The sequence below is a fragment of the Anneissia japonica genome, unplaced genomic scaffold (genome assembly GCF_011630105.1).
Source record: "Anneissia japonica isolate Jap-2015-1 unplaced genomic scaffold, ASM1163010v1 scaffold287754_len4335492_cov202, whole genome shotgun sequence".
NCBI lineage: Eukaryota > Metazoa > Echinodermata > Crinoidea > Comatulida > Comatulidae > Anneissia > Anneissia japonica.
The window spans coordinates 2,248,958-2,260,619 of NW_022705543.1; the positions used below are offsets into that span (position 1 = coordinate 2,248,958).

The 11,662-nt window shown below is 34.5% G+C and overlaps 1 protein-coding gene across 1 annotated transcript; it reads left to right on the forward strand.

Moving 5' to 3' along the window:
* Positions 1 to 3,211: 3,211 nt before the first annotated feature.
* On the forward strand, positions 3,212 to 7,628 carry LOC117105850. Its single transcript, XM_033247160.1, has 2 exons — positions 3,212 to 3,506; positions 6,997 to 7,628. Exons 1-2 carry the CDS (start codon positions 3,212 to 3,214, stop codon positions 7,626 to 7,628), a joined length of 927 nt encoding a protein of 308 aa, XP_033103051.1.
* Positions 7,629 to 11,662: the final 4,034 nt, after the last annotated feature.

Sequence of the window (11,662 nt, forward strand, 5' to 3'; positions counted from 1 at the left end):
GTAATAGTAATAGTAATAGTAATAGTAATAGTAATAGTAATAATAGTAATAGTAATAATAGTAATAGTAATAATAGTAATAGTAATTTTTTTTTTTTTTTTTATAATAATAATAATAATAATAATAATAATGATAATAATAATAATAATAATAATAATAATAATAATAATAATAATAATAATAATAATAATAATAATAATAATATAATATTAAAAAAAAAAATAATAATAATATAATATTTTAAAAAAATACTTTTTGTAGCACTGATATCTTATAAGAAGCCAGCAACGTCTTCATCAGTTTATGGGAGTGGTTACCCTTACCAGTCAACCGATGGAGATGAAGCAAGTTCTAAATGCTTCCACTCAAGTGAGTTTCATCCTTCTGATGTCTAGTAGGATAATTAATGCATTTTATTGTTAAACTAGTTACAATTGTGAAAAAATACCTGGATTTGGATAGCGATACAGAATTGATAAGAAACAGTTAAAATGTAAACGTAAGTTAACAATCGGAAACAGAACTGGCGGAGCTTTCGGAGAGTACTCCTTCCCATAGGCGTAGATCCCGGGGGGATGGGGGTTATATCCCCCCATTATTTGACAAGGGGGAATGGGCCATTGTATCACCCCCCCCCCCAATATTTTGACTATATATGGGATAAAATGGAGTGTTACACACTTCAAAAGACTGTCACAGAAATAATTTGCACTGTCTTATGCGCTTACAATTAGCATAATGTATTAATATTGATAACAAAATTATTTTATCTGGTACCAATCTAAGCTCTTCGTTCCTTAGATGTTAGATGTGCTTGCAAAGAGAGCCACATTTCACACTGAAGGGTGTGTACGACATCAGTAATGTTATGTCAATTCCAAGAATGTTTAAGGTTATATAGGTTGATGAGGAATTTATTGATTAGGCCTATAATAGCAAATTGCATCAATTTATTTTGCAAAAACAAGGTTTCCAGCTTCAGAGGGGGGCACATCCCCTGTCCGCACAAGGGCACACATTGGCGCTAACACCAGGCGCGTAACAGGGGTCTTGGGTCAGAGTGGGTATTTATTTTCCCGGTTAGTAATTTACCATCCCCCCCCCACCCCACTCCACATATAGAAAACAATACGACATATTGCTTATCTTATTTATAATATAGGCCACACACGTGTGTTTAAAACTAAATATAAGCATTTTCATCATGGTTTTATTTATTACAAACATATTCTTTCATCATCAATACACATTGAGGCCCTTCTTTTAGGTTAAAACGATCTATCTTAAATTTGTCTTTCTTGAGTTTGGGACTATTATGTGTTTAAATAACTTAAAAGGATAAACCTAAAAAAGCCCTAATAAAAATGCGCGCTAAGCGCGCCAAATATTTTTGTGTTTTTAATTCTAATTTCGTCGGAATTGATGAAAACTCCCTAAAATATGCAATTTATAGAGGAAATTGGCCTCCGTAACAAGAAATGCGCGCAAAGAATTTGAGAATTTTAGGCACTTTCAGAGGATGCATTTGTCAAGGGGTGGGGAAAGATTTTCCAAAGACGGATATTTTCCCCTTGTTCCCCTGTGTCTTTAATTATAATTTCGTTGGAATTGATCAAAACTCCCTAAAATGTGCAATTTTTAGAGGAAATTGGTCCATGTTAACAAGAAATGCGCGCGAAGGGCGCGAAATTAGAGGTTTTTAGGCACATTCAGGGGATGAAAAGGGCATTTATAAAGGGGTGGGGAAGATTTTTCGAAGATAGATATTGTCCCCTTGTCCCCCAGTGGTTACGCCATCAGGCAGCATAGATCAAAGGAGTTATGACAGTTTTTGAAGTGGAGAAGGGGTTGCAGGGTGTTGTGAGTCTGGTCGTTGATATCTTCCTTTTTATTTTTCTCTTTTTCTTTCCTTTTCTTTTCCTCTTCTTTCTCTTTCCCTTCCTCTCCCCTCTTTCTTTTCTCTTTATTACCCAGCCCGGTACGACGGCTTGGTCAGCCCGGTAAAAACCGTTAGGGGAGGGGAAGTTTACCCCCTGCCCACTTTGAGATGCAGACAATTTTACTTACGAAACTGGCGTAGGGTGGTTAAAATAAATTATTTTTGGTTGGTAATTCATTTTGAAAATGTGGTGAAAGGTCAAAATGCACGGTCAAATGTCGTAACCGATGATTGGAGATAGTTCACAGCGAATTCCGTTATTAATTTCAATATTACCTACTGAGAGTACATTATATTATTTCTTTTTCTTGAAGAGAAGTATTCTATTCCTGAATGGTTGCAGATTGATCTTGAAGGCGACTATTTTATCTCATCCGTGATTGTTATTAACCGGATAAGTAATTAACACTACTGTATTAATAGCATTTAAGAAAATATTCTTAAATATAAATCATCATCATCATCATCATCATCATCATCATCATCGTCGTCGTCGTCGTCGTCGTCGTCGTCTTCATAATAATAAAATTCAACATAATTATACTTATCACCAGCATCATTATGCTCATCACAATAATGCCTAACATTATCATCATCATCACAATCCGCATCATTATCATCATTTTTATCATCATTGTTATCAAAATCATCATCTCCACCACCATCAATAATAGCTATGTTTACACGGCAGTTTACTATCAGATAAGTAACACCGATGATCTCAAAATAAAAAATAATAATCCTCATAATCCTATTTACCATCATCCTCTTACTTATCATCGTCAACATCATTATCAGCATCACCATCAGGCCAAGTAAAATAAATTGTTTGTTTGCCCTTCTTTAAAAAAAAAAAGATAAATAGGGGCGGGTGGAAAAAGTTTTTTAAATTTATTTATCTATTTTTAAATACTTACCAGATGGAATAAAAATAACCCACAGAGGCCTAGAATGGCAATATCTTACATCAGACAACATCTTTAGTCTAATTTGTAGGGCATCTGGCAAAAAATAAAGATAAATTCACTCACATTCTTTTTTAATTTTTAAAGAAAAAAGCTGAAAAAAAAAAAATTCCTTTAAGTTTTTTGTTTTTCCTAACCCTTTTTTCAGTGAGTTAGGGACAGGTGGAGGAGGACAAACAAACAATTTTTTTAGCCTCATCATCATCACCGTTACGATCACCATCATCATCTTATTAACATTATAATTATCCTCATCAACATCATTATTATAAACGTTATAGTAAGTAATGCCTCGTCTTTACTAATAATGCTGAACCTATTTTCATGCTCATATGCCAATGTAATTTTCTGTGAAGCTCCCGACCCTGTATATAACAAAAGACTTGTTGGTGCTGAGATCAAGGTCCTCAATTCTACTGACGGCCTGACCAACGGAATTCAATGTGGTGAACCAGTATCAGAAGACGACGTCACAAGATCGCCATTGGTTGAATTTTTCTGCGACCCACCAGTTAAGGGACGTTATGTGAAACTAAGGCTTGCAACACAGAATTTTATAACTATTTGTGAAGTTAAAGTTTACAGTGATGACTTCGAGACTGGTAAGTTCCAACAGCAGACCAAATCGGCTGCTCAGGTCCAGTGACTTATAGTGGGTATTAGAGTTTGTTTACATCTATCGAGATCGGGAGAGGGAGACGATAGTGTATGGCTTCGCCTTGTTGTTGATGTAAGTCAGATCATAGATGTTGCAAATGTTGGTTGGAATGCGAATTATAATTTGGTAAATCACTTAGAAGTGTTCGAAAATTAAATTTTCAAACACTTAAGAGTTTGGTTTGGTAAGACTCCAATGGAGTGGGAAAAAAATCCTGGACGTTTTTCAAGGAAAGGTACGGTACCTTCACGACGTGCATATTGCTCCAGTGAGTCGTCGCCGGCTGAGGTACTTTTTAGGCATAGGCCTAAGTCAAGAATATTCATGGCAAATGCTATCGCAGCATGGAAAAAAAGAATCTGTCCATTCGTTGCAAAAATTATTATTTTACAGTTATTTAAATCCAAAATTAAATCATATGACATAACAGATATTTTAATACGTACTGGCATTAGGATGTACCATACCAACCAGGCCTACTATCACCAGCCTGTTTCACAAATTTGGTTGAGCAATCAGTACAGTTAAGGGTTATTTTCTACTTTATTACCTACAGTACTCGACTACAGATATATAGTCGTGGACGTGGCGTAACAACTCCCTCCCTGCTCTGGGCCATGGTCGAGGCTTAACACTCCAGTACAGCCTAGGCATATACATGTAGCCTACCGCAAACTAGCAGCATTCCAGAGCTTCAATAAAATGTACGGAGATTGCCGAAGTAATTATAAATCACTATTAAAAAAAACAGGCCTACTGCCTAACTTCACTTCTGGTCGCTGTCATAACAACTCTCAATATACTGTACTGTGTTCAATGAGCGCACTGTGGATTACGATGTTGATGTTTACCCATTATATGTCACGTGACCAGTAATAGCTGGAGTCGCCGATTCAGTATGTTAAATTAGCTGTTTAATCATGTATATATTTTATATTTATTATATTGTCTTACATTCATTTTGAGACCGGTAAATGTTGTTGAGAATTAGCAAAGTTACGTTTACTTGATTCATTGTGTTTGGGTGGATTATGAAACGTGTAGGCTGCCGGCACGCATTATTTTTTTCTCCATCCACTTAAGGCAAAAATTACAGAGGGTACTCTGGCACGCATTATTTTTCCCCATACACTTATTAAGGCAACAATTACAGAAGGCACTATTTTAGGTCAGTTAGGTGAGAAAATGCATGCCGACTTCCCCTCGCGAAAGCAGTGTTCGCTGCTTGTGGAATATGAAATTCCCTGTGATGTGAAAGCTACGGTGTATACTGTAGTTCGTAGGTCAAAATCTCTCCTTTTTTTTGTCTAAACAGCTGTAGTCGACACAGTGAAAATTAATAGACCAGGAGCCCAGGGGTGTCAGCATAACTGGAAAGTGTACCAATTATGTGCGTATGGTCTATGTGCCTGCGTATGTAGGGAAATGGGCATCTGCCGGTCCCATTGTGGTAGGTGTGGTCAGAAGGGGCATAAAAAGGGTACCAAAATTGAGCTAGATCAACTTGTGAAACCGATCAGAATATCAGCATAGTTCAAGATGTCATGAATTGTCAATTCCAGACATTTCCAATGGTGGGGGATTGCTGTCAGATGCAAAAAACCGGTACCCCAGAATTAAGCTTGTGAGTTAACCCGACCAAACCTACTGAAATATATTCGGCATAGTACTAGGTATCAGGAATGGCCACCGCCAGACATTTTTAATGATGGGGTGTACCCGCCAGACATTCCCTTATACCCCGCCCCGAAAATTGACCAAGATCAGCTTGTGAGTTAACCCGATGAAACCTACTGGAAAATGTTCGGCATAGTACTAGGTATCAGGAATGGCCACCGCCAGACATTTTATTGGTGAGGTGTACCCGCCAGACACCCCCTTATACCCCGCCCCAAAAATCGACCTATATCAGCTTGTGAGTTAACCTGATAAAACCTACTGGAAAATATTCGGCATAGTACCAGGTATCATGAGTGGCCACTGCCAGACATTTTTAATGTTGGGGTTTACCCACCAGATACCCACTTAATGCATTCGCAAAACTTCCTAAATATAACAGTGTAGAGAAAATGCACCCCATTTAGCACTGGACCAACTTTTTTTCTCACCAAAGTACTATCGATATTCATGACAAAAAAGCCTAAATCCTACCGAATATCAGGTTGGGGAGGTGATGTAATACCCCCTACAAATTACACCCACCACCTAACCAAGTTCATATCTTAATGTATTGGCAAAACATCCTAAATATGACAGCGTTGACAAAAACCAGCCTATGTAGCATATGCACCCCCCCCCCCACCTTTTGAGAGGTTAAAAAAAAGAAAAAAAAAAGAAAGAAAGAAAACGATAGCCCAGAACGCCTCAAATGTTATTTTCGGGCGTCTAAAACACAGAAATTTCACGGGGGAATGTAAAAAATATTTAAGCAAGTTTGTATTAATATTCAAGTTTTTTTTTTTAGAAAAAACAAATCTATTCAAAATATTATAATGAAAATAATGTTAAACTACGAAACTGTCTATGCAGCTTTAAAGGGACTAACCTTTAGTGGATGTTAAATTATAAGAAAGTGTCATTATTATTATTATTATTATTATTATTATTATTATTATTATTATTATTATTATTATTATTATTATTATTATTATTATTATTATTATCATTACTATCACTATTATTATTATTATTATTCAATGGCCTTTATAATTACAAGTATGTCATTATTTCATGTGTAAAAAAAAGAAAAAAGAAAAAAAAATGTTATTAAAATAAGAAAAGAGAAATGAAATAAAAGTGGGTGCAACTCCCACAAAAGAGAAAAAAAAAGATATACTTATACTATATATTTATTATTGACGTAAAATTACATATAGATAAGGTTAATAAAAATGAACAAAGTAATCCTTACCTATTCATTAAACAATTTTTCAATTTTCAAATGAATTTTATATAGCCGGATTTAGTTTCGACTTAGGCAACCCTTTTTAAAAAGGTACACCTCAGTCCAACCACGGTCGTACTGGTATTTTGGAAAATTATAGGGATGGGAGGAGGTAATTTGCAGGGGTCTTACACCACCTTCACAACCATATATCAGGTAGGATTTAGGTTTTTGTGAATTACACCGATGGTAGGCTACTTTGTTGGGAAAAAAGTTGGTCCATGTGCTACATAGGCATATTTTTGTCTACACTGTCATATTTAGAATGTTTTGCCAATACATTAAAATATGAACCAGTCTAGGTGGTGGGGGTAATTTGTAGGGGGTCTTACATCACCTTCCCAACCTGATATTTGGTAGGATTTAGGTGTTTTGTGATGTACACCAATTGTACTTTTCACTATAAATATAAATCTGATTGTTATCTATTTGTATTTAATCGTATTTAAATCACAAATCTACTACACAGTCTCTTCTATGATCTTCACAGAGCTTAATTGCGATGACCTTTTCCCAATCGGAATCTGGCCAATGAACGTTATCTATCAGCTACGCGACGTATCTGGAAATGGTTACGATGGAAACGCATCAACAGCTCCACAGTTTACTACCGGATTCACTGGTAAAAAAGGGGAAGCGATTGTAGTGAATCCAAATTTGCGTACGAGACTTGCAATACCCCTCCCTGATCAAGTAGCAGGTTCTACCTTCACGATGGCGTTTTACGTGTTTCCTTTTAATGGATCCAGTGGAGTCATATATGAATTCGGCCAATTTCAAATCATCCATGCGTCAACGAGCGAATTTGTATCCATATCGCAAATAGCGGTTATTTATAATGATAAAGAGGTTATTCAATGCAACGTCGTCCGCCATGAGGAGTGGACCTTCTTTGCCGTTACTTTCTATGGTTTTGAACGAAAAATACAACTTTGGCGAAACGGAGAGATTGCCTGTATGGCCAATACGACATTCTCAAATATCACATTTGAAAGCCCGATGGTGTTTGGTTCTGAAAGTGTGCATTTCAAGATAGCAAAGTTACAGGTATACGACCGGGCACTTGATGAAGCTGAGATGGAAGTGGCTAAGGATCGTCATATCGGTACTCTAAGTATTTAATAATAATAGTAATAATAATAATAATAATAATAATAATAATAATAATAATAATAATAATAATAATAATAATAATAATAATAATAATTTTTATTTATTTATTTATTCTGAAGTAATTATAAGTGAAAACATTCAAGAATAAAAACACAGAAAAGTACAAAAAGCAACTTATTTCCACTGTGGTCCCTAGAATAATAATAATAATAATAATAATAATAATAATAATAATAATAATAATTAATAATAATAATAATAATAATAATAATAATAATAATAATATAATAATAATAATAATAATAATAATAATAATAATAATAATAATAATAATAATAATAATAATAATAATAATAATACTACGTATTTCAAGCAAATTTTCGGTCCGTAGGCCTATGAACCCTCTTCAGTGTTTTACTGCCCTATATTGTCATAACACCTATATTTAGGCTTGAAATGGTTCCCCTATTAAGGGTTACTATCATTAGTATTCATATTTTCGTTCTTATTTTTATTATTCTATAATTTAAATAATATTTGTTAAAAGTTCATATCAACTTCTGTGTGACTTTTTGGATGGTTTTTAAAACTTCTTGATTTCTTGTTTAAACAGTAGAGCACTGAGGACGTTGTTAGATAGACAACGAAACTTGCTGTAAATAAACTTGTTAATTATTCTGAAATTTGTGTTGTTGCTTCTTTGTCTGAGGAAGTTTGAAGCATAATATATCTTTACGATTAATTCTCCGGTATTGAAACAAGACCTCAGAAAGGTGGAAAATCTATCAAAAAAGTCTGTAAAGTCAGAAGTCTGTCAAAGCAGAAGTCGTTATATTGGTGTTTTTCCAAAATTAATATTAATAATAATAATGATATTAATAATAATAATAATAATAATAACGTATTTGTATGTGTCTTTTGATATTCATATTAATATTTTTATTAATATTTTTTTCTTATTAATATTACCTTCTCCAAGGAGGTTATGTATTTACTCCTGTCTGTCTTTCTGTTTGTCTGTAAGCAAGATTACGAACAAACTAAGGAATGGAATATCATAACATTTACTGGAACGGTACATAATAATCATAAGAAAGAGATGATTAACTTTAGGAAAGAAAAAGTCAAAGAACAAGAAAAATGTGATTTTTCCCTCTTGAATGTCCCTCTCAAAAATAAAAAAAGAAAATATGGAATCGTCAATACACGGCCTTTGCAGAAGTATGCACTCTATAGAGTGAATGCTCTAGTTTGTTGTTTATTATTATTATTATTATTATTATTATTATCATTATTATTATTATTATTATTATTATTACTATTGGTAATATGTACTTTGATGGTTTTATTTCAGAAAGAGAGTGTCATCCATGGCCACATTTGTTTCAAAGGATTAGGCCTACATCTCCTAGAAATATCGCATCATCTGTAATTTCGTGTTCTACTGCGCAGTCTCTGATTGCCTGTGCACATCGGTGTCGACAGAATAAGAAATGTTTCATTTTCAGCTACGAAAAGAATACAAAAAGTTGCCAGGAATTAACAGATCTGTCGCATATTGAGGTGGAATCGAAATCGAACCCATTATATTATGAAGGAGTTGAATGAATTATAAACATTTTTGTTGTATTCGGGGTTGTATTATTGTCGTATTATTATTATTATTATTGTCGATTGTAGCGTAAAACTCAGATATTTTTTGTGATATTTATATATTTCAATTTTTATCAATTCAAAATTTAGCATATTGTACGGGGCTGGGGGATATAGCCCCCCGCCATTCGGGGAAGCATCTGTCTCTTATACACATCTAGATGTGTATAAGAGACAGGTCATGTAGTGTGATAGCCGAGCACATGGAAATCGGCTACAATATGAAAACATGTGAATTAAAAAAAATCCTGAATTAGAGAGTAAGAACAACTCACATTCGAACACTAATATTTCTAGTACGTACGGTACCGTACGCCTGTCTCTTATACACATCTAGATGTGTATAAGAGACAGTATATATATAGGCTATATATCAAGATAACCGTTATCACTGTTCAGTTATATATGAATCGTCATAATCAAAGAAAGCTAAATACAGTGTTCGAATAAAGGACATGTACATCGTGTAGCATAGCTCTCAATCGAATGCTGTCCTGTAAATAAATGCACTGTGTAATAAAATGCCTCCGACAAGATTTGAACTTGCGACCTCTCGCTGTCAATGCGAGCGTCATATCCATTAGACCACAGAGACTTCATTGTTGAACAGATTCAAATAACCGCCAGCTACATTGTATTACACAATGATGGTGCACCTCAAGAGGGCATTAAATACAGCTGGAAATAAATTGTAGTAAATAATAATAGCATAACTCTCAACGAATGTTGTACAATTTAACTTAACGCCCTCTATATATAATATTATTTTATTCATTGTACAGTATTTTTTTTTAAATATTTATACCACGATCAACTGAATTCCCTCTTTGAAAATTAAAGTATTTTCGAATTTTGAGAAGTTAAAAACTAGCAAAACTGTAATTTTTCATAAGCGTTTAATTTTATTGAAACCACAAATTAAACGTATATTTAATACGGTATGTGGTATAATTATAATTATTAATGTTTGTGTTATTTATCAGTTTACCAAATATTAACAAGCTGTTAGAGTGTTTAGGAACTATCGTTTGCCGATTACAAAACGTCCCTCGTGGGGGGACAGGGGGACACATCCCCCACATATTTCAAGGGAGTGGGGTTGGTCACCCTCACTTTTCATGCGCAACGAATTTTTATAAGTCAAGAAGATGCCTGAAAAGTTGAAAAGAACTCCATAAATGACCCAGGGTTTATCGAAAGAGCGCTGTACAGCCAGGGTACATCTTATTTTATAGCAAGATGCCGGTATCTCTGCCCACAGACATCTGAATTACTGATAATACCGGTACACGACACAAATTACGCATGGATGCCTTTACTATAATTTGAGAAGTATAAGAAAAAGCGTGTAAAGACAAGATTAGATTTTTTTCCCTTTCTTTTTACGGTAAATATATAAAAAACAATTAAGATTCATTACATCACAGCGATTAATTAGATAGGTGATGAAGAATTGTACTATATAAGAATGTCATATCCGGCAATCTAAAGGTACCGTTTCCCCAAAGTCTTATTTTCTATGGTGTATCACACATAATAATTTGGTTTCGTTGATAGAAAATTGCTGATAGAAGATCACGAGAATTTGTTGGCGCTTTATTTCGACCATATAATGGTGATGTTGTGATGATGAATTTTACTATATCTAGAGGTACTATTTCCTAAAATTTCCTCACCTCAGCTCCAACGATAGTGGAGATAAGCTGGATGTGGGTTCATGGCTTTGAAGTAGGTTAAGTAAATTAAATACATCAAAGAAAGTGTTTTTCACCCATACTGATTAGATCTCTATGGTTGCAGAAAAATTGCTGATAAAGATTTTTGGCGTTCCATTTTGACAATATAATGGTGATGTGATAATGAATTTTCCTATACAGGTATATAGGCCTAAAAGTATAATTTCCGGCCATCTAGCGGTATTATTTCCTCATTTTTCCACCACAGCCCAAACCATGGCGGGGCTGAGGTGGTTGGACTCACGAAGCAGTTCAAGTAAATACATCAAAAACATTGTTTTTAAGTTTTGTTTTCTACGTCACAAATAATTATTAGATCTTTATGGTTGCCAAAAATCGCTGATAAAAGACCATAAGAAATTTGTTGGCACTTCATTTTGAATACTGTATGTAATGATAATGTGATGATAATAAATTTCACTATATAAAAACCATTACGTCTTTTCCGTTCATCTAGAGGTACAATTTCCCAAAATGTTCGCACGAAATGCCCCACCCATATTTCAAAAACAGATCTGCACCCTTGGGGATAGTACAAAAACAAGGAAGGGATGTAATCACATTTATACTAGCAATCGTTATACTGCGCCAACGGTCGTCTTCGCTCGACCAGCGATTCCAATTAAAACGCAACGGGACAGACAAATGGCCGCG